Genomic DNA, 23,243 nt, shown 5'->3' with positions numbered 1-23,243 from the left:
TTTCTGACAATATTTGTGTGACCGTGTGTATGCAACACAAGTTTGAACCAACATTCCGTCGGAAAAAAATCCACTGTTTTCATGTCGGAAATTCTGATTGTGTGTACGCGACATAATTCAGCTAATGCAGGGGACAAATAGCAGATGTCTGGTCACCTTGTGCTATTGGTGACACATTAGCCTGTCTGCAGCTAAGAAAATTGGTATTAGGCCACGTAGACACGATCGGTCAAAACCGATGAAAACGGACTGAAGGACTGTTTTCATCGGTCCAAACCGATCGTGTGTGGGCCCCTTCGGTCAAAAAAATTAGAACTTGCTTTAAAATTGAACCGATGGACGCCTAACCGATAGGTCAAAACCAATCGTTAGTATGCAAAAGCATCGGTTAAAAACCCGCGCATGCTCAGAATCAAGTCGACGCATGCTTGGAAGCATTGAACTTCATTTTTTTCAGCACGTCATTGTGTTTTACGTCACCGCATTCTGACACGATCGGTTATTAAACCTATGGTGTGTAGGCACATCAGACCATCAGTCAGCTTCATCGGTTAACCGATGACAACGGTCCTTCGGACCGCTCTCATCGGATGGACTGATCGTGTGTACGCGGCCTAAGTGGTATGGTTTCCTACAAAATGCTCAGCCTCAATCAGCCCTGCAGGCAATTCTTGTTCCTGATTATTCGTATGAGTGGGAATAAAAACAGATAACCATGCAATCTCTACTGACTCTGATTTATTGTGGCCACATACATTTGGATTTTATTACCTAATTGATGTGCGATTCAATCAAAAAGGTCAAATCTGCAAACAATCAAATAGCCACAACCTCCCCTTTGATTGATTTTGACATAATCTAGATTAGATTTGATCACATTGTTATATCCTCTGTGTTGTGAGGGACACAAGACTCTGGTCTGGAACAATGGATGTTTATTCAGTACAGGCTGTACACTGGAACATGCATCTCAGGACAGTACAGGTTCTCTGCTTCTTACATGTGCTCTCTCTAAGATGGTTACTATGCCCCTTGACCCTTGTCATCACTGCTGGGTGGAGCCAGCCTTAAAGTGCCAGTACATGTGGAACCCTTCAGGTATAACACTTTCCATCCATCCCTAAAAAAAAAAAAAAAAAAAAAAAAAAAAACACAACAAAACAATAACAGGCACAAAACATTAACTGATAACAGTCCTCCAAACACAGGAGAATTACGGGACTTCAAGCTTCCAGGAACCGTTGCAGGGTTAATATGTCATCGGATCACTTCCGTCGGCCCCGTCGAAAGTCTCGTAACCGCTCTTGCAACTGAAACTGGTCAGGAGGGCGACAGTGTCGTTGAGGCCGGGCATCCAGCGATTCAGGACCGGAGGAAACAGGGCTGGCCGGAATGGGTACCGGCAGGGCCAAGAAGGGATCCCCCAGCTCAGAGGGTAAACAGACCTCCGGACCAGAGCTGGAGGGCTCTGTTGGAGCTGAGTTCAAAAGTTCAGAGTCCCCCCAATCATCAGTCTCTGTGCATCCTGATTCGCTGGGAGCAGATCCTTGAGATACTGGTGGTTCAGCCGGCATCAGGGATTCGGGCAGTTGAGAACGAGGACGCAGTTGGTCCGCATGACGTCTGCAAATGGAACCATCTTTCAGGCGGACCTTGTACATCTTGGGTCCCAAAGTCTCTGCAATGACAGCAGGAAGCCAACGGGTGTTGGAAGCCCCATAAGATCGGGCCCATACCTTTTGTTGGGCTGTGAATCGGGGGAGCTCATTGTGTTTGACCATCTTGTCTTGGGACTGCAGTACATGTTCCTGGACTGTTTGAGGGCGGAGCATATCCAAAACAGTCCATGGCTGCCGCCCCAGAAGGAGTTCTGCTGGAGTTTTCCTAGTGGTTGCATGTGGTGTGTTTCTGTAAGCAGAAAGGAAGGAGTCCAGCTGCTGGGGTGACAGGGACTGTTGTTTACTTGCAGCCACTGTAGTTTTGAAATAGCGTTTAAAAGTCTGCACAAACTGCTCTGCTTGACAATTTGTAGCCGGGTGGTAAGGTGCGGTCAACTTGTGCTTGATGTTGTGGGCAGTCAGGAAACGCTGAAACTCCTGACTGGTGAATTGTGCACCGTTGTCTGTGACGATTTCTCTGGGGTATCCAAACGTAGCAGCGAGATGTAACAGTATGGAAACCGTTGCCTTAGTCGTTGGCTGAGTAACAGGAATGACCTCAGGCCACTTTGAATGGGCGTCTACTATGATCAAGAAGGTGTGTCCTCTGATTGGGCCTGCAAAGTCCAAGTGTAGGAGAAACTAAGGAACCATGGGCCAAGTCCAGGGCTGGACGTACCCTCGAGGAGGGTCTCTTGCCGTTTGTGCACATCCAGCACAAGCATTCACATATGTTGTGATATCTGAGTCTAGGTTTGGCCACCACACATAGCCTCTGGCCTTTTGTTTCATACGTGTGCCCCCGGGATGACCAGTATGTAGCAAGTCCAGAATGTATCTCCGGAGGGTCTGTGGAATGATCACTCGGTCTCCCCATAAAACACAGTTGCCAGCCACAGTTAATTCCATACGCCTACGGAAATAAGGTTCATACTCCTGTGTGACAGTTGCAGGCCAACCAGACCGTACCCAGGAGAGTATTGTTTTCAGAAAGGTATCCTTGGTTGTATGGGCTGCTATCTCCCCAGAAGACAAGAAGGACAGGCTGGTGTAACGACAACTCCTGACCGGTGGAGTAGAGTCCATGGACCTCCCTGTCAGTCGGGACATAGCGTCCGCATTTAGCATTGGCATCATGACCACGATACTGAATTTTGTAGCTGTATGCCCCCAAGAACAGGGCATAGCGTTGGAGGCGGGCCACAGTAGTCTGGGAGATGCCTTTGTCAGGGCTAAAGATCTGAAGGAGTGGTTTATGGTCCGTCAGTATGGTGAATTCCAAACCATACAGGTAAAGATGAAACTTCTTAATTGCCCATATCAGCGCAAGAGCCTCTTTGTCAATGTGTGAGTAATTGCTTTCTGCTTTTGTCAAAGACCTGGAGGCAAATGCCACTGGTTTTTCTGACCCATCTGGTAAGATGTGAGATAGTACCGCCCCCAGACCATAGGGTGAGGCATCACAAGCCAAGGTGAGAGGCTTCTGGAGGTCATAGTGCACGAGCATGCGTGACGCCAACAGCTTCCGCTTATAAACTTCAATAGCACGTTGGCATGCAGCCGACCAGTCCCATCTGGAGTGTTTCTCCAAAAGCTTGTTCAATGGAAACAAGGTGTGTGCCAGATCTGGCAGGAATTTGTGGTAATAGTTCAGCAAGCCAAGGTATGATCGCAGCTGCTGGACTTTGGTTGGGGCTGGAGCTTTGACTAAAGCATCAACCTTGGCTTCCGTGGTATGTATACCTTCTGCATCCACAAGGTGGCCACAAAACTCCAATTTAGGCACCATGAATTGGCATTTTGCTAAGTTCACTTTCAGACCCTGTTCTTGGAGTCTCGCTAAAACACAAGCTCCACATTCTGCTTGTGTTCCTGGTCGGTCTGTCCTGTAATGAGCATGTCATCTAGCAGGCACTGAGTGAAAGGAATGTCCGCCAAAATCTCGTCCATTTTTCGTTGCCAAATGGCTTGGGCAGAGGCTACCCCAAACACCATCCGATTATATTCATACAGTCCCTTGTGGGTATTAATGGTCAGAAACTTGCGGGAAGAAGGATGGACCTCAAACTGTAAATATGCTTGTTTGAGATCAAGCTTGGTGAACTTTTGACCTCCTGCAAGAGAGGCAAAAATGTCATCTACTCTGGGTAGGGGATACTGGTCTATTTCCAGTTGAGAGTTCAGTGCCATGCGGAAATCGCCACAAATGCACAAGTCCCCATTCGCTTTCTTTACCGGTACAACTGGTGATGCCCACTCGCTGTGCTCTACCTTTGAGATGACACCTTGTTCCTCCAGCCGACTTAGTTCTGCTTCCACACCTGCTCGGAGTGCGAAAGGTACTGTCCGAGCTTTGAAGAACTTAGGCTGAGCGTTGGGTTTCAGCTTGAGTCTCACACAGTCATGCTTTATTTTTCCCAACTGGTCATCAAAAATATTTGGGAACCGCTGCTTCAGGGACACCACCCATCCCTCATTATCTCCTAATGGAATGGTAACGGTGTTACAGGGACTTATGGCGATGTCTGGCATACCAAAGTGAGCAATCCAGTCTCTCCCAAAGAGAGGGGGTCCCCCATTTTCTAGGATATATAATAGCAGTCTCTTTGTCTGACCCTTGTACAATACCTTTACTTTTGCGTAACCCAGTGGGTGGAGTATCTGCTTTGAGTATGTCTGCAGTTTGATTGGTGTTGGGCGGACAGTTTTTCGGGTCTGAAGTTGTCTCCATTGTTTCTGGGTGATAACTGAAACTGCTGCTCCTGTGTCTACATCCATCTTGAGTCTCTTTCCCTCAATGGTTACATCTACAGTCATTGCGGAGGGTGCTGAATGCATATGATGTATGTCTAACCTGTGGAGCACTTCCTCATCCTCTGACTCAGATGATGATGTATATCTTCCCACCATATAGGTCTTTGTGTTGGGGTTCAGAGGTTGTTTATCTTGCACCTTCTTGCTACGGCAAACTCGTTTCAGATGGCCGGTCCTACCGCAATTATGACAGGTCTGATCCTTAAACCGTATAATATATGTAGATAGATGGCGCAAAAACCAGGAGAGCACAGTCAATAATAGAAAAGTACATATATCATAAGGTCCATGTCAATAACACAAAATGAAACATAATGAATGAATGAATCAATAGTCCAATATAAGTCCAATAGCACTATAGTGGCAGCAAATCCTGAAGCAGAAGCAGACTCTGAAAGATATATATAGACAAAAAAAGAAAATGCGCCAACCTAAGTGCAGTAAGTAGGTATTTAATTCAAGCAATTTGCACAGTAAAAATGGCTACTCACAAAACCAGTGTAAATACAGGCATGTAATGGAAGAAACGGCTGGTCCGATGTCACAACGTGTTATCAACAGTACAGCAGGCTGGTCTCTTATCCTGGTCCCCTTGGTGATGAAAACGAAAGTCCAAGGTGTTCGGGAGCCTTTGGGGAACCCCACAGAGAACAGGAGCCGTGGATGCTGTACCAGAAGCGGCGTGCGTTCCAGCATGGAACGCAGCGTATCGCCGTACAACCGGAAGTGACGTAGGGGCTTCGGACAGCCAATGGGATGACGCGTTTCTCAGCCTCCGCTGGTTCATCAGATGGATCTGATGAACCAGCGGAGGCTGAGAAACGCGTCATCCCATTGGCTGTCCGAAGCCCCTACGTCACTTCCGGTTGTACGGCGATACGCTGCGTTCCATGCTGGAACGCACGCCGCTTCTGGTACAGCATCCACGGCTCCTGTTCTCTGTGGGGTTCCCCAAAGGCTCCCGAACACCTTGGACTTTCGTTTTCATCACCAAGGGGACCAGGATAAGAGACCAGCCTGCTGTACTGTTGATAACACGTTGTGACATCGGACCAGCCGTTTCTTCCATTACATGCCTGTATTTACACTGGTTTTGTGAGTAGCCATTTTTACTGTGCAAATTGCTTGAATTAAATACCTACTTACTGCACTTAGGTTGGCGCATTTTCTTTTTTTCCTCTCTTTTTTTGTCTATACTGATCCTTAAACCGGCAGACTTTGTAATCATGGTCTGTATTCCCACAACGGTAGCAAGCTGACTCCCGGCTTGGTGGGGGTCTGTATTTCCAGTTTGCAGCAGTTGGTTTGACTGCTGTTCTGAAAACTTCCTGCTTCACCTCTTCCCTTCTGCTCTGGGGGTTCAATTCCTCTGTATCTTTCACAGCCATTTCCATCACTGAAGCTATCTCAATTGCCTTTGTAAGGGTAAGGTCTTTCTCTGTTAACAGTCTCTTTTGTGTTGACTCACAATTCAGTCCCATAACAAACTTATCTCTCAGTGCAGTAGGTAGGTAGTCCCCAAAAGAACAGGTAGAGGCTAGTCTGCGAAGGGCGAGCACATATGCTTTAATCTCTTCACCTGTCTGCTGCTGCCTCTGATAGAAGCAAAATCTTTCTGCAATTTCTAATGGTTTAGGCTGGAAGTGATCCTCTAGCAGTGTCAGCAGCTCTGCCAATGTCTTAGCTGCTGGTTTTACAGGGGAAAGCAGGTCCCTCAGAGTGTCATATGTTTTGGCCCCAACCACTGTCAGAAACACTGCTACTTGCCTGTTGTCTGAGATGTCATTTGCACTGAAATACTGTTCCAGTCTCTCAAGCCAGGAACTCCAGGATGTCTGTTCTCCATCAAACTAACTTAATGTCCCGATTAATGACATTTTCCTGCTGGGATCTGGGATTGCTTTTATCCAGGTGACAATCCACAATGTCTTTGTCTCTCTCTCAGACTGATAGACACTTTGTAAATCCCATCCTCGTCACCACTGTTATAACCTCTGTGTTGTGAGAGACACAAGACTCTGGTCTGGAACAATGGATGTTTATTTCAGTACAGGCTGTACACTGCAACATGCATTTCAGGACAGCACAGGTTATCTCTTCCACGTGTGCTCTCTCTCTAAGATGGCTACTATGCCCCTTGACCCTTGTCATCACTGCTGGGTGGAGCCAGCCTTAAAGTGCCAGTACATGTGGAACCCTTCAGGTATAACACACATGGAGCCAATCAGCCAGGGAGGAAAATGTTTACATTGCTTATGAATACAATCATGTTTTAATCAATCAGATTATGAGATTACATATTGGAAACAGAGAAGCTGTAGATCGCAAATTATGATCGTATCTTAACTATTAATTGAAATCAACTTAATCATGTGTGGCATATTAATTGAATGGAGTGTCAACTATAAATTGATTGTCCCTATTAGAAATGATTGATCAGAAAGGATACTGATCATTTATTAAAGTGTGTATGACCACCATTAGTCTCATTCAGGATTGCAAAGCTGAGGCTATGCAATACATAGTCAGAAATGTCAACCTGGGGGAATCATTTACAGAGTTATAGGGAAGTAGCATGAATTGCAGGAAAAAAAATGGGAGTGGCTAAATTGTTTTAGGGGAATGGCTTAAAAAGGGGATTTACAAATGCAAAAAATAAAAAGTTAGACATTGAGCAGATATATGAAAGGAAACTGTGCAGTGCTGTTAGCAAATAACAGATACCATACAAGATCATTTTAAGGGTGCAGAAATAATAACTTAGGCTAAGAACTACACACAGCATACAGAATAACAGAAGTGGTACTGTGCATCATCTATACCAGAACAGATACTGAGAATTTCACTCAGCATACGTTAAGACATAAAGAGGTGGCACAGTGCTGGTTCACATTTAAGTATGAAGTAAAAAAATATACTTATAGTGCCTTGAAAATGTATTCATACCCCTTGAAGTTTTCCACATTTTGTCATGTTACAACCAAAAACATAAATGTATTTTATTGGGATTTTATGATAGACCAATGCAAAGTGGCACATAATTGTGAAGTGGAAGGAAAATGATAAATAGTGTTCAATTTTGTTTACACATAAATATCTGAAAAGTGCGGCGTGCATTTGTATTCAGCCCCCTTTACTCTGATACCACTAACTAAAATCTAGTGGAAATAATTGCCTTCAGAAGTCACCTAATTACTAATTTGAGTCCACCTGTGTGTAATTTTATCTCAATATAAATGCAGCTGTTCTGTGAGGCCTTCAGAGATTTGTTAGAGAACATTAATGAACAAACAGCATTATTAAGGCCAATGACAAGTCAGGGATAAAGTTGTGGAGAAGCTTAAAGCAGGGTTAGGTTATAACAAAATATCTCAAGTTTTGAACATCTCACAGAGCATTGTTCAATCCATTATTGGGGGGTGGTGGTAAAACACCATATTTAAGATGTGTTTTCATTATCCCTGCCCTAACCGCGCCCCCTTTAGCTGCAGTGGCCAGGGGTGTACTCTTGTCGCAGCCTGCAGCAGGAGATATACACCCTGTCATGGATAGTGGGTGTAGCACCTACCAAGCACGACCCATTCAAGTGAATGAGGCCGCTCTGAAAATGCCCTGCAACCTTATGTAGTAAAGCAAACAAGGGTTTAAAGCAGGCCGTGTTGTGTTGCTTTTTCACCACCTGCTTTAACCCCTTGGACCCCACAGAAGCATGCAGTTGCAGGGAGCTTGCAGAGTGGCCCCATTTACGTGAATGGGTTGTGATTGGCAGGTGGTACCACCCACCAAAAGCAACAGGGGTTTAATTCCTCCTGCAGCATGTGTACTCCTTTGGTTGCTGCCTCAGCAGGTGGTAAAACTGACAACTGCAGGGTTTTACCACCCCCAACTGTACATGTAAACAAGTTCTAAGGGTGCCGCTACAGAATATAACTCAAGGCTCATTCTATTGCCCGGGGGCCCCATGAGTTGTCAGTCCGCCCCTGGGTGGTGAGTATGCGATATGTTGCCTCCTCACCATCTGATTTAATCACCTAAGCCCCAGGCCATTTGGCTGGCCAAAGACCAGAGCATTTTTTGCGATTCGGCACTGTGTCGCTTTAACTGACAATTGCGCGGTTGTGCGACGTGGCTCCCAAACAAAATTGACATCCTTTTTCCCCACAAATAGAGCTTTCTTTTGGTGGTATTTTATCACCTCTGCGGTTTTTATTCTTTGCGCTATAATAGATTCTTTATGGGGTTCATGTCAGGCGAGTTTGCTGGCCAATCAAGCACAGTAATCCCACGGTCATTGAACCAGATTTTGGTGCTTTTGGCAGTGTGGGCAGGTGCCAAGTCCTGCCGGAAAATTAAGTCAGCATCCACATAGAGCTTGTCTGCAGAAGGAAGCATGAAGTGCTCCAAAATCTCCTGGTAGACAGCTGCGGTGACCCTGGACTTAATGAAGCACAGTGGGCCAACACCAGCAGATGACATGGCTTCCCAAATCAACACAGACTGTGGAAACTTCACACTGGACTTCAAGCATCTTGCATTGTGTGCCTCTCCATTCTTCCTCCATACTCTGGCTCCTTGGTTTCCAAATGAGATGCAAAATTTGCTCTCATCAGAAAAGAGGACTTTGGACCACTGAGCAACAGACCAGGTGTGTTTTTCTTTAGCCCAGGTAAGACACTTCTGACGTTGTTTGTTGTTCAGTGTGGCTTGACAAGAGGGATATGACATTTGAAGCCCATGTCCAGGATCTGTCTGTGTGTGGTGGCTCTTGATGCACTGACTCCAGCCTCAGTCCACTCCTTGTGAAAGTCCCCAACACATTGGAATGGCCTTTTCCTGACAATCCTCTCCAGGCTACGATCATCCCTGCTGCTTGTGCACCTTTTTCTTCCACCCTTTTCCCTTCCACATAACTTTCTATTAATGTGCTTTGATACAGCACTTTGGGAACATCCAACTTCTTTTGCAATTACCTTTTGAGGCTTTCCCTCCTTATGGAGGGTGTCAATGATGGTTTTCTCCACAACTGTCAGGCCAGCAGTCTTTCCCATGACTGTGATTCCTACTGAACCAGACTGAGAGACCATTTAAAGGCTCAGGAAACCTTTGCAGGTGTTATGGCTTAATTAGCTGATTAGAGTGGGACACTTTGAGCCTGGAATATTGCACCCTTTCACAATATTCTAATTTACTGAGATTGTGGATTTGGGGTTTTCATGAGCTGTAAGCCATAATCATCGCAATTATGACAAATGATGGCTTGAACTATCTTGCTTTGCATGTAATAAGTCTATCTCCTATATTAGTTTCACCTTTTAAGTTGCATTAGTGAAATAAATGAACTTTTGCACAAAATTTTTATTTTTCAAGTTTCACCTGTAAATTCAATTGGGAATCTGTGGCAAGACTTGAAAATTGCTGTCCACAGACGCTCTCCATCCAATCTGACAGAGCTTGAGCTATTTTGCAAAGAAGAATGTGCACAAATTTCACTCTCTAGATGTGCAAAGCTGGTAGATACATACCCAAAGAGACTTTTAGCTGTAATTGCAGTGAAAGGTGGTTCTACAAAGTATTGACTCAGGGGTACTGAATACAAATTTACGCCACACTTATCACATATTTATTATTGAAATAAAATTTGGAAAAACATTTAGCATTTTCCTTCCACTTCACAATTATGTGGCACTATGTGTGCACTATGTCACAATTATGTGTTGGTTTATCACATAAAATCCCAATAATATACATTTACGTTTTTAGTTGTAACATGATAAAATGTGGACAATTTCAAGGGGTATGAATACTTTTTCAAGTCACTGTATATGTAGGCCCGGATTCACAAAGCACCTTCGAGATTCGCCGCGTAAGTCTATCTATGCGCCGTCGTATCTGTGCGCCGTGCCCACAATCTGAGATACGCCTAAAAATAGGCTTCCTACAACCGACGTAACTTGCCTACGCTGTTGTATCGTGGGCGCATATTTACGCTGGGCGCATTTTCCGCTCCCATTGATTTTCTATGCACATATGCAAATGAGGGAAATACGCCGATTCACGAACGTAAATGCGCCCGGCGCATAATATACGCGGTTTGTGTAAGTCGTAAGTCCGGCGTAAAGTTATTCCCCATATAGGAGGCGCAACTCATGCAAAGGTATGGACCAGGGAACACAAGCCGCCGTATCTTTTGTCGTTTACGTTGTACGTGAATATGACTAGGCGTAGGTTACGTTCACGTCATAGGCAGTGATTCGACGTATCTTAGGGAGTAGTTCCGACGTGATTCTGAGCATGCGCACTGGGATGCGCCGTTCATTTTAAGTACTTCTATGGCGCTTGGCCCATCACTTGCATGGGGTCACGCCTCATTAGCATGGCTCACGCCTACTTCCACCTACGCTGGCTTACGCAGAAGAAACCCAGCGTATCTTTAAGAGCGAGTGGGAGCAAGTGCTTTGTGAATCCAGTGCTTGCCTCTGTGCGCTGCGCCGGCGTAGCGTAAAAGAGATACGCTACGGTGGCATAAATGTGCGTCGCTGTATGTGAATCCGGGCCGTAGTATTTAGGACAAATTAATTAACCATGCAATGTTTATATGCAAATGTTGTCAGTCCCTGGTTAGTCCCTGTATTTTATGGTGAGTTAACATATTGCAAAACTTTATTGTACAATATATAATTCGCTAACCAGTCCATGTTTCTCTTTTTTAGTTTCACCGCATTGCAGAAAGGAAGGACTGGGACGCTTTCCATCCAACTCTAGTGGCTGAGGGTCTGTTTGCCTTTGGAAACGTGCTAAGCTATCTACGTTTGTTCTTCATGTACACAACTAGCTCAATCCTGGGCCCACTGCAGGTAAAATGACTGCTGCTATATCCACTTGCAGGTATAATAAAAGATATATATATATATATATATATAACACATGGTGGCAGTAGCGAGGCATGCATTTTCAAGCTGAATTCTGACTGCTTTTGCTAGTTTTCTTCTTCAGTGTAATTCAGGGCCAAATTCAAATAAGAAAAATAAAAGAAACACACATGCAATACATATCTGCCATTCATGTAAATTTCCCCATATTTTGTACCTTTACAGACCATGCAAATACAGAAATATACCCATTGATCTGCCATAAATACATTTAGTATTTTTAATTCTTTTTGTGGACAACACCTGCCTTTTTATGGATTTAAATCACATAAATTAGTGTCAGCCCTGCCCAGTTATCTCTTGGTAAACGACTGAATCCCTCCCTTTCCCCCAATCTCCATGTAGCAAGGTCTCCAACCTTCATCAGTCTAATGGGGACCTCCAGGGCTAGAAATAGCTGATATCCTGCTGTATTTGGTGGGTTGTGAGGCATAGTGGGTGCAAGGTGGAATTATTGGGTGCCAGACACTTCTTGAATGCAAAAGAGATATTTATTTCTCTTACATTCTTTTATGGGGGAAATAGGGTTAGGGCCAGGACACCCTTAAGTAGTTGCAGGTTCAATTGGCAAACTCTTGAGTCTCTCACTAGACCCACTGATTCATTGACTCTGAATCCCTTGAGCTCCTCCAATCTTCGCTGTGGTATCTTCCTCAAGCGTCACCCTCGCTTCTCTGCTGGCTCCCTAGCTTGGCACTCCAGATAGTTCTCAAGCTTCACCCCACTGGCCTGCTCGGTCCCTGGCTTGACACACAAGGCTGCTCTGCAAGCGTCACCTCCGCTGGCTGGGTCCCTAAATAGGTCACCACCTGAAGTTTCCTGATTCTCCACTGTGCCCGTTCGGTGAGAATACTGCTCCGGTAATTGCTTCAGTTACTCACTGTGGTCCTTGGTAATAAGGTGGTTGGTCCTTTAGTGGCAACAGCTTCCCTTCTATCTCCGACCACTGACAGGTTCTCCGGCCAACAGAACTGTCACTTTTTGAGGACTGCAAGCCACAATCCCAACCCTCCACTGCTCTCTTGCTTCTGGATAGGCCCTCACACAGCCTAGCAGCCAGACACCCCTGGGATAGGCCCAATCTCGGGCCTAGCAGCCCAGGGCACATGACACATGTCCACCCATACAGCCGTCCAGGTGACACAGAACATAGATCACCTGACTCCACCTGAATATATAGGTTCTCCCAGCAGGCCAAAGGATTCAAGAAAACCCCTGCCCATTGGCTGAGATACCCTATATACCCATAACCTGACCTTGAGTTGCCCTTCTCATATCTAATACCAACAAGTACCTGGCCACCTAGTGGTAGAAGAGAAAAGTACCAATGAACCTCTAACATTAAACCAGGATAACTACTCCTGGCAAGTAAATTTGTGAGGAGCATCCCTGCCTAAACTCCAGGGAGCTACATCCACAAGATAGGGAAGAATTGCTCTGTAGTCCAGTGTAAACTCTAGGAGGGCTAATTAGCAGGTCTGGTGCAAGGATTTTTGACACCCTAGGCGAAACCTCATTTTGCCACACCTCCATTTGTCACACCCCTGACTCCACCCCCCTGTGTCCTGCCCATGTATACCCCACATTTTAAATGAAGCAACCATCAAATGCAGCCCACCAGCGACCATCAATAGTAGCCTCACCAGCGCCCATCAAATGCAGCCTCACCAGCGCCCATCAATTTTAGCCTCACCAGTGCCCATCAATTCAGCCTCACCAGTGCCCATCAATGTAGCCTCACCAGTGCCCATCAATGCAGCCTACTAGTGCCCATCAATGAATGTTTGTGTGTCCTAAAGCAGTACACGTTTAGCGCTATACAGTAAACTTGAACTAGTCTGATAGTTTGTTCCAGACCCAGCATAGAGGAATGAGAGGAGTTTCCAGGCTTTTCTTATGTCACAGGGCACACTTTTTGACATACAGTTCTAGGTCATGTGTTGGTCAGTTATGAGCAAGCACCTGGATGGGGGAAGTCTATTTGCTGCTTGGCCCACTAATAAAGGCACTGGCACATTAGAGTATAGGTCCATTCTAACAAGGTTATTCAGCTATACGGAAATATGTGGACTAGTAACAGTCATGCGTCCTTTCAAAAATGTGTTCTAAATTCCAAAATAAAACTAGTTTCTTTACAAACAGAAGACAGTCTTATCAGTAATTATTATAAAAAGGTTACATGCAGGCATTTAAAACCAATTTAACCCCTCTTTGAGAAGGTCCTTTTTTGTGCATCAGTCTCAGTATAGTAGATTATTTTCCTTATTCACTGAGTATTTATGTCTGTCTCTCACAGTTAGACCATTCAGTGACAAACACTGTCCCTTACATGCCAAGCACTGACCAATATACTGCAGCAGTCTATGTATTTAGAACTTTCTGCACCGAGGACTCAGAGTACACTCGCTATGATCTATTTATACATATGTGTGGGCATTATTGTTCATACAGGTATTGGTATATGAATCACCTTATGTTCCATCACTTACACAATTTAAGTAAAAAGAGTTATATAATGAATGAGGGTCATGACGACGTAGATATCCTTTAAATATAATAATGCTTGAAAACTACAGGATTGGAATATACAGTAGACTATCCAAAAAAATTTTTTTTGCGAGTAAATTGATTATAAGGTATATAAATCACCTTATTTTCCAACACTCACACAATTTTAGCAAGAGTCAAATGATAAATGAGGGTCATGACAACTTGGATAACCAATAAATACAATAATGCTTGAAGGACCACACGATCAGAATAAAGATTATCGTTTAAAATAAAAAGTGTGTGAGTAAATTGATCATAAGCACAGGAAAAATGCAAAAAAAAACCTCTAGATTTGCAGCCATGACAAAATAATGTTTTGAGTTTTTCAATGAGCAGACAAAAATTGCTTGATTATAAACTTAGCTCACTAAAGGGTGATTCAAAAGGAACACAATTACTTTTTCCAATATGCCAAGTGCGCCAATTAAAGTAAATCTGTTACATATAAGGTAGCTAAAGTGTTGCACTGCTTCGTAAACACCATACGATTTTAAGTGCAGTCCACTGTCCCAATCCACCCTAATGCCTCGTACACACGGTCGGACTTTCCGAGAAAAAAAGTCAGACAGGCTTTTTTTCTTGGAAAGTCAGGCTATGTGTAGCTTCTATCTGACTTTTTTTTGTCGGAAGTCCGACAGACTTAAGATAGAGAACCTGTTCTCTTTCTTTCCGCTGAACGTCTGACAGACTCATGGCAGACTTTTGCACGGTCAAAAGTCCGACCGTGTGTACGAGGCATTAAAGCCCCTTAACCTCCCTGGCGGTATTCCCGAGTCTGACTCAGGGTGAGATTTTTTGGTTACGATCGGTAACCCCGAGTCAGACTCGGGCTCGCCTCGCTGAATCCACAGGCTTGGTTTACTTACCTTGTCCCTGGATCCAACGATGCCACCGCGCTGTGTGAGTGAGCGGGACCTCGCTCGATTCACACGGTGCCTCTGTGTGCCGCCGATCTCCGTTCCCTGCGACGTTACGACGCACGGGAGCGGAGAACGGCGCCAAATTCAAAAAGGTAAACAAACACAATACATACAGTATACTGTAATCTTATAGATTACAGTACTGTTTGTAAAAAATACAACACCTCCTTGTCCCTAGTGGTCTGCCCAGTGTTCTGCATGTACTTTTATATAATAAAAACTGTTCTTTCTGCCTGCAAACTGTAGAAATGGTTTTAGAGCAGCTAGAAAAAAAGCGATAATAAATTATAATCACTTGCAGAATTGTGCGATAGCGATTTGTGGGGAAATTTGTCATAAAAAAATAAAAGTAATGACAGCGACAATTCTGCAACTGAGCAAATTTCAGTGATTTTGAGTTGATTACATTATTGAATAATTTTTATTATAATTATATTATTATTTGTTATAATTATTTATAATTATTTATTATATTATAATTTTGTTTTAAAAAAAAATTCATACCCGGGATGCCTACTAAACTCTTGTTTGGACAGATTTAAGTGAGTTATTCCTAAAAATTACAGGCCTACAGTATAAAACGCCAAATTTCCTTAAATAATGGTACCGCTTTCAGCACCTTTTTTCTGAAATAATCATACCACCAGGGAGGTTAAACCCTGTGCAAATACCAGCTTTTTAAAAATTGGCATATGCATAAAACTTAGTAAGATCCCATCCTGACTGTGCTTGGGCCTAAGATTCATACTTGCCAAATGTCCTAGTTTTGCCAGGACAGTCACGTTTTTGTCTTTGTAGTCTCACAATGGCTGTGTCCCCTCACAGCTTGAGGTATACCTCTCAACTATGGGCAAAGCTGCCACCAAAAAATGGATTAGGCAAGAGGATCAGTAGGTGCCCCATCCTCCCCTTCAGCCTGGAAGTTCAGTGACAGCTCAGCCAAGTAAACAAAGAATTGGCAGCAAAGGAAGACTTCCACCATTGGCATCCTCTGCTGGGCTCTGCATTAGATCAGTGGTCATCAACCCTGTTCTCAGGGCCCACTAATAGGCCAGGTTTGCAAGATAACTGAAATACATCACAGGTGATATCATTTGCTGCTCAGTGATTGCAATATTCTAGTCTGCATCTCCCCAAGGTAATACATAAAATCTGGCCTGTTAGTGGTCCCTGAGGACAGGGTTGATGACCACTGTATTAGATGATGTCATCAGTCAGACCCAGGCAGAGAAGTGAGTAGAGGAAGTCTTCCTTTCCCGCCGGCTTTTTGTTTACAAGTGACAGCAGGGATCATCTGAGCTGTCATTGCATCTGTGGCTGGAGAAAAGAGCAGCAGACAAGAACATGGAGAAAGGGAATGATTCATCTACAGGAGTCTGGATGGTATCAAGCAGCCAGGAATTGAGGACCAGTGCCTTCCTCTCCCTCCAATAAGCACCAGTGCCAGTCCTTGTCCCCCCACTCAGCACTAGCGCCCTCTTGTCCCCCTCAGTGAGCACTAGTGCCACTTTTTTTGCCCCCACTGAGCACCAGTGCCCTCTCTTGTTCCCCCACTGAGCACCAGTACTCTCTTTGTCCCCCTGCTGAGCACCAGTACCGTCTCCCACCCCTTGTTCCCCCATTTAGCACCAGTGCTATCTTTGTCCTGCCTTTGAGCACCAATGCCTGCACCCCCTCCCCCTAGTACTAGTGCCCCCACTACACCCATAGAGCACCAGTGTCCCCCTCTGTCCCCACTGAGCACCAGTGCCCCCTCTTGTTCCCTACACTGGGTACTAGTGCCCCCACTACCCCATAGAGCACACGTGTCCCCCTCTGTCCCCACTGAGCACCAAGGCCCCCTCTTGTTCCCTCCACTGAGCACCAGTGCTTTTTTTGTCCCTCCACTGAGCACCAGTGACCCCAATCCCCACACAGCAGCAGTGTCCCCCCTTGTCCCCCACTAAGCACCAGTGCCCTTCACTTTCCACTTAGTACCCCTGCAGTTCTAAACAGAATGGTGAGTGTCAAATTATGTTTTTAAATATATTATGCCAAATGTGTTTGCAGTGTAATTTTTCATCATTGTATTCACTGCAAGAGCTGTTAGGTTGCTGCATCTTAAATGGACTGTATCGTTTCAAAATATAGTCTACAGTTTAAATAAAAACATAAATAATTTTAATAAGGCACACTGCCCTTTGGCTGTGTTTCTGTCCTTTATGATACATCTTCTTATATATGAAGTATTTTAAAATTGTATAATAAGTCAACAATATGCTAGCTAATTGAATTATCTGCCTACAGTGACTTTGTGGATGCACAGCAAAAAGTATGCCTGGAATTTTTTATTTATTTTTGGCAACTATGGGGGATTAAAAATTAAGAAAATCTAAACTTTATAGTTTCCTTTGTGCAAGCTTTGTACAGCCTGCAATTTGTCATAGATTCTCAAAATTAGACTTGCCCAACCTGCTCCATTTGACTTCTGCTGTGGCCATTAGATGATCATTAATTATCCTCCAATTACTTGCAATTAATTGTGCACTTCATGCTCAATTATTGATGATCATGGATCATAGGATGATCATGGCTTTTTAAGAAGGTATGATTGGCAATATTGAAAATCCCTGCAGAAGCAAGCATACCATACCGTTTGGGTTTAAAGTGGACCTTCAGTAATTTTTTTCAACTTTCCTATCTTTCATCTATTAAATCTTCTGCCTTTGTTTTTTTTTTTATTTTTTTATTTGTAAAACCGGTGCAAGGCCACGTGGCCGACAAAGAAAAAACACAATACAACAACGCTCACAGTGCAGTATGCAGGATACAAAATAACAGAATACAGTGCCTGGAAACCATAGCGGGCCTCTAGTCAAACACTGCCCTTGTTGTTTTAACTTTGGATAGGAAAACATTTTTTTCCTGCCAGTCAATACCTTATAAAGCCCACTTCCTGTTTCTTGTCTGGTCCTAGGAAAATGTAATTGCTCAATAAATCAGTTTTAAATGTTTAAATCAGTTTTTAAGTCTCCGCAAATTTGCATGATGGCACAAACATTAAGTTAGAAGAAAGGTAACATTATCTTTAAAGATGAACTCCAGGCAATGATAATAACCTTTCTAAGCCTCTCCCTCCAACTCCATGGTCTGAACCAAAAATAATTTTGTATGTACTTTGCTCCTTTTGGACATATTCCAATTTCTAATCTCTATCAGGATTCTTGCAGAAGCAGCCTGGGCAAGGAGTTACCAAAGTGCCCTACTTAGCCTCCTGCATACATAGGTACATCCTGTCTCTTACCCAGTAACGTATCTCTCCACCCCTCCCTCTGTCCTGTCTGTATCAGCCAGAATCTACATTAAGACATGTCCAGTGGTTATAAATGAATATCTTTAATAATACAGGTTTCTTGGTTAATTTGATGAAGTCAGAAATCTCAATTTTAATAAAGAGACAGGTTGGAAACCCTGGTGCCACCAAGGTATAATATGTCTTCGGAAATTAAATGTATTGATTATTAAAGAAAGTTTGATTGGAGAAGTCTTTTCTTTTTGCTTTGTTCTAATTACTTTTCTCTCGAAGGGAATCTGGTTGACATATGCTTATAGCCTTTGTAAATTAACTTTAATTCCTTGAGGATAAGGCAATGACAGTCAGGCAGACAGCTGGTAATAAATCTTATCTTTACAGTCTCTTTCTATATTTCTTAAAACTAATTCTGGCCATTTTATTTTTTTATATGCAGATATCCATGGGTCAGATGTTACAAGACTTTGGCAAGTTCTTGGGAATGTTCCTCCTTGTGCTGTTTTCCTTCACTATTGGTCTAACCCAACTGTATGATAAAGGTTATACAACCAATGAAGCAAAGGACTGTGTTGGGATCTTCTGTGAGCGACAGAGCAATGACACTTTCCACTCGTAAGTCTTTTGCTGACTTTATTTACGAGGTTTTCTGCCATAATTATATGTATTTTACTGATATAAACTGCACCAAACAAAAATAAATATTTACCACTAGTTTTCTGACCTAGACCAGCACAAATGGACTCGAAAATACAAAAATATATATCACTAGTAGAAAACACATATATGCCTATTTATTATTATTATTATTCAGGATTTTTATAGCACCAACAGTTTATGCAGCACTTTATAACATGGGGGCAAGACAGCACAGTTACAAATTACAATATACTTTATTGATGTTAATAGCCCTAACGAGATGATGGCAGTCATTTTGTGCCTCCTCTGGCTACTGGTATTTAAATAACTAATATTGCCAACTAAAAATCAAAGTAAGGTTTGAAGTGTCCCTAAGTGGTGGAACCTGGATTTATTAACAATAAAGTGGAAATGAAGCTTAACCCTAACTACCCTACTAATACTGTGTAAGAGACCTACCGTATGTATTAACACATTTTCAAGCTGTGCAGTTCCGTTATCCCTCTCCCTGTGTCAGCCAGCATGGCTTCAGGGAGAAGAGGGATGGCTGACAACAGAGCACTCTCTTTTCTCCCATGCAGCTTCTGCTGGCTGATATCGGGGAGATCACATGACCAGACCGGAGCGATCTGAAAATAGACAAGTATATACATCTTTCTAACAAAGGTTAGTTAGCATAGTTTTTTTGGGGGGAGGGGGGGTGTAAGCTGGAATTCCACTTCAATAATAACCACAATCATCATAAAAGTAAACTGATCACTACCAGTTGAAGACAGAGAAAAAAACAGAAATCCGTCCCCTAAGGCCTCGTACACACGAGGGGACATGTCCGATGAAAACAGTCCGCGGACCGTTTTCATCGGACATGTCCACTCGGAGATTTTGGTCTGATGGTTGTACACACCATCAAACCAAAAACCTGCCCGGACAGAATACGCGGTGACGTGACGACGACGTGAAGGCGATGTGGCGGCGACGTGCGCGAACCCGGAAGTTAAAAGCTTCCACGCATGCGTCGAATCACTTAGACGTCATGTGCGGGTTCTCGGGCCAGCGGACATGTCCGATCGGTCATACTGACCATCGGACATTTCCGGCGGACATCGTTCCAGCGGACAAGTTTCTTAGCATGCTAAGAAATTTTTGTCCGCCGGAAAACGGTCAGCTGGACAAATTTTCGCTGGAAACCGGTCCGGTCGGCCGTACAGACGACCGAACATGTCCGTGGAAACTGGTCCGCAGACCAGTTTCAGCGGACATGTTCGGTCGTGTGTACGAGGCCTAAGAACCAAAAATTGAATTAATAATAAAGTCATGGCCAAAAATATTGGCACTTCTGTAGTTCTGTCAGCTAATGCACCACTTCACCTAGAAAATTGTTGCAATTGCAAATCTTTAGGCATTCTTACGTTTATTTCTTTTGTTTGTATCGTTATGACACACAAAAGTGGAGAAACAAAAAGCTAAATCTGACACGTTCCTCATAAACCTCCAGAAATGGACTGGACAAAATGATTGGCACCCTCAATTTAATATTTGGTAGCACACCCCTTGGAAACAATAACTGAAATAAATTTGCTTCCTGTAACCATCAATGAGTTGCTCACATCTCTACTGGAATTTTGGATCGCTCTTCTTTCGCCAACTGCCCAAGGTCTATTAGAACTGCTGTTTTGAGATCTATTCACAGGTGCTCTATGGGATTTAGATCTGGACTCATTGCTGGTCAGTTCAGTACTCCCCCAGTGCTTTGTCTTAAGCAATTTCTGGGTGCTTTTTGACGTGTGCTTTGGGTCATTGTCCTGCTGTAAGACCCCTGACCTCTGACAGAGACCCAACTGTCTGAGACTGGACCCTACATTGCACCCTAGAATTCTTTGGTAGTCTTCAGCTTTAACAATGCCATGTACACGGTCAAGACATTCAATGTCTAAAGCAGCAAAGCTTCCCCATGCTCCATGTGGCACACAGAGACACACAACAGAAAGGTTGAGTAAATTTTTCACCATTTTACCTGGTTGACCGAGTGATTTATATATTGTCAACATCTCTTAATTGATACAGGTGAGTTATTTACAAATTACAGGAGCATCACAAACTTAGAATACAATTATTTCTCACAATTATGAGAAGGTGCCCATAATTTTGTTCAGTCTATTTTTGGCATTAAAACCATCAGGCACACTCTAGTACGGAATCGCGCAGCCTGAAAAACAAAGCCATTCTGCTAGTGAGCTAACGTGTTTTCGGGGCGCACCTTCTTTCTCAGCACTAAGCTAGGTTTTGTGAGTACCCATTTTACATCTTAGTTTGAGCTTAGTTTGAGCATACTGTACCAAGGTACTATAAGGTTTACAATGCCATTTTTATAATTGTATGTTTGTACTTAACTCATGCAATATATGCCATGGTTCACTTTGGTTCTTATATAGCTTGTGGTTAAAGTGATCTTAAAGTCTTGGGATTTTTTTAAAATAACAAACATGTTATACTTACCTGTTCTGTGCAGTGGTTTTGCACAGAGCAGGCCCAGATCCTCCTCTTCTTGGGTCCCCTGCCAGCACTCCTGGCCCCTCTCTCTTTCCAAGTGCTCCCAGAGCAAGCAGCTTGCCATGGAGGCACCCAAGCAGGCTCCTTCCTGAGTCGCGCCTCTGCGTGTCTGTTCACACAGAACTGCTGCTTGGCCCTGCGCCTTCTCTCTTTTCATTGGCTCACTGGCTGTGATTGACAGCAACATAATCCAATGCCTCCCATTGCTGCCTCAGCCAATGAGAAGGGAGAGTCCCTGGAGAGCCGAGGCTCACGTGTACATCGCTGGATCGAGATTGGGCTAAATGCATCCAATTATGTTACTGTTACTTTATCTCTGTGACTACTGAAGGAGCTGTACAACTTTTTATTTATTGTCTCTTGTTGCAGGTTTATTGGGACATGCTATGCTCTGTTCTGGTACATCTTTTCACTGGCACATGTAGCTCTTTTTGTGACCAGATTCAGTTACACTGAAGAACTGCAATCATTTGTGGGAGCGCTGATTGTTGGAACATACAATGTGGTGGTGGTGATTGTACTTACCAAGCTTCTGGTGGCCATGCTTCACAAAAGCTTCCAACTCATAGCTGTAAGTTAAAGAAAAATGTTTACATCAATGATAACTCTGGAGAGATTTATAAGGTTAACTGTGCCCATAAGATTCTTATTTCCATGGAAGAACATTGAAGGGTTTACGTCTATTGAGTATTCACCACAGGATCTGTGAAGCATAAGAAACTCTTCTAGCTAATGAATACCTAATGATGGTGCTTCTATTGGTACAGTGAAGGGGGAAATCAATCAATCCTGAACAATGGACATAGCTGATCCTCTCAGTCCAAGGGACCCCATTAAAGTTTTTACATTATCTACCCTAGTCCCTAGTAACTGAGGTCCATAGATGTAACCATCAATCTGATAATGATCTCGATACTGCTTACAAAAGGGTTTTCGGTAGGGGATTGTGTCTGTTCATAAACAAGGATCAGATGAAGTAGTTCCGTTTTCATTTACTTATTTAATTTACATTAACAAAACAAAAGGCATACAATTTAACATCATTTACTCAAGCAGCATTCCAATTTTGTAATTCTAAGAAGTTTAGTGTAGGTTTACATTTTTGAGTTTACTCAGTAATGTTGTTCTTGTGGGATGTTAAGTCATTAACAGCTTCTGGATAGTTGCATATACCTAAATCTTAAGAAATGTAATATTTCAGAAAGTGATAGCGGACAGTTTTGTTACAATAACAGCTGCTAGATTAATCTGAAAATAACCTGGCCAGTACTCAGCTGGAGAGATATTTACCAAGTGCAAAAACCAATAAATGATCCTTCTATACTTTCCCTACTTGTATAGAAATATCACACAAGTGAATGGACAGCTTGGAAAATCACATTTAATTGTATATTCTTAAAACAGAGATGAAAAGCAGAAACCCAACACTGCACTTTACTACTTTGTAGAATTTATAAAGGTACAGAGTTGTAGTTTTCCAATTCAGGAGAATACATGCCTGCATTTGTTGATTTAAAAGCAATCAGATACCTCTATGCATATTTCAACTTAACTGATTCCTCCGCTTAACATATATCTGATGCCAAAACTTTGTTTTTTCTATTTTGGATAAAGTCGAAAAAGATTAAAAACCCTTGCCAAGTTATTTGCCATTTTTATCCTACTGACCTGTAGACACGAAAGGAGTAAAAGTAGATCTTTCCAAAGTGAGGAAAATATACTTTTGTATGGTTAAGAAAAAGCGTCCCCATTACAAGATTATCCATCTTTTGCTATACTGGTGGCAGAAAGGTTCCAAAATCATGTCAATCTTCCTGTAAGCCATTTTAGCCCAAGAGTATAAAAAATAATTTCTATTCCTACTATTAGTAAGTCAAACTCATTTTGGGCCCCC

At 43.2% G+C, this 23,243-nt stretch overlaps 1 protein-coding gene across 3 annotated transcripts in view; it reads left to right on the top strand.

Annotated features, from left to right (window-relative positions):
• Positions 1-23,243, top strand: part of TRPC1 (transient receptor potential cation channel subfamily C member 1) — a 125,022-nt gene that overhangs the window by 77,357 nt on the left and 24,422 nt on the right. For all 3 annotated transcript variants that reach the window (XM_040349114.1, XM_040349115.1, XM_040349116.1), the window contains 3 exons: positions 11,183-11,326; positions 18,600-18,775; positions 21,719-21,920. In XM_040349114.1, coding sequence (XP_040205048.1) covers positions 11,183-11,326; positions 18,600-18,775; positions 21,719-21,920 — 522 coding nt within the window. The remainder of the gene's footprint in view (positions 1-11,182; positions 11,327-18,599; positions 18,776-21,718; positions 21,921-23,243) is intronic.

This window comes from Rana temporaria, chromosome 4 (assembly GCF_905171775.1).
Source record: "Rana temporaria chromosome 4, aRanTem1.1, whole genome shotgun sequence".
In the NCBI taxonomy this organism is placed as follows: Eukaryota; Metazoa; Chordata; class Amphibia; order Anura; family Ranidae; genus Rana; species Rana temporaria.
This window is presented reverse-complemented; position numbering and strand designations above follow the sequence as displayed.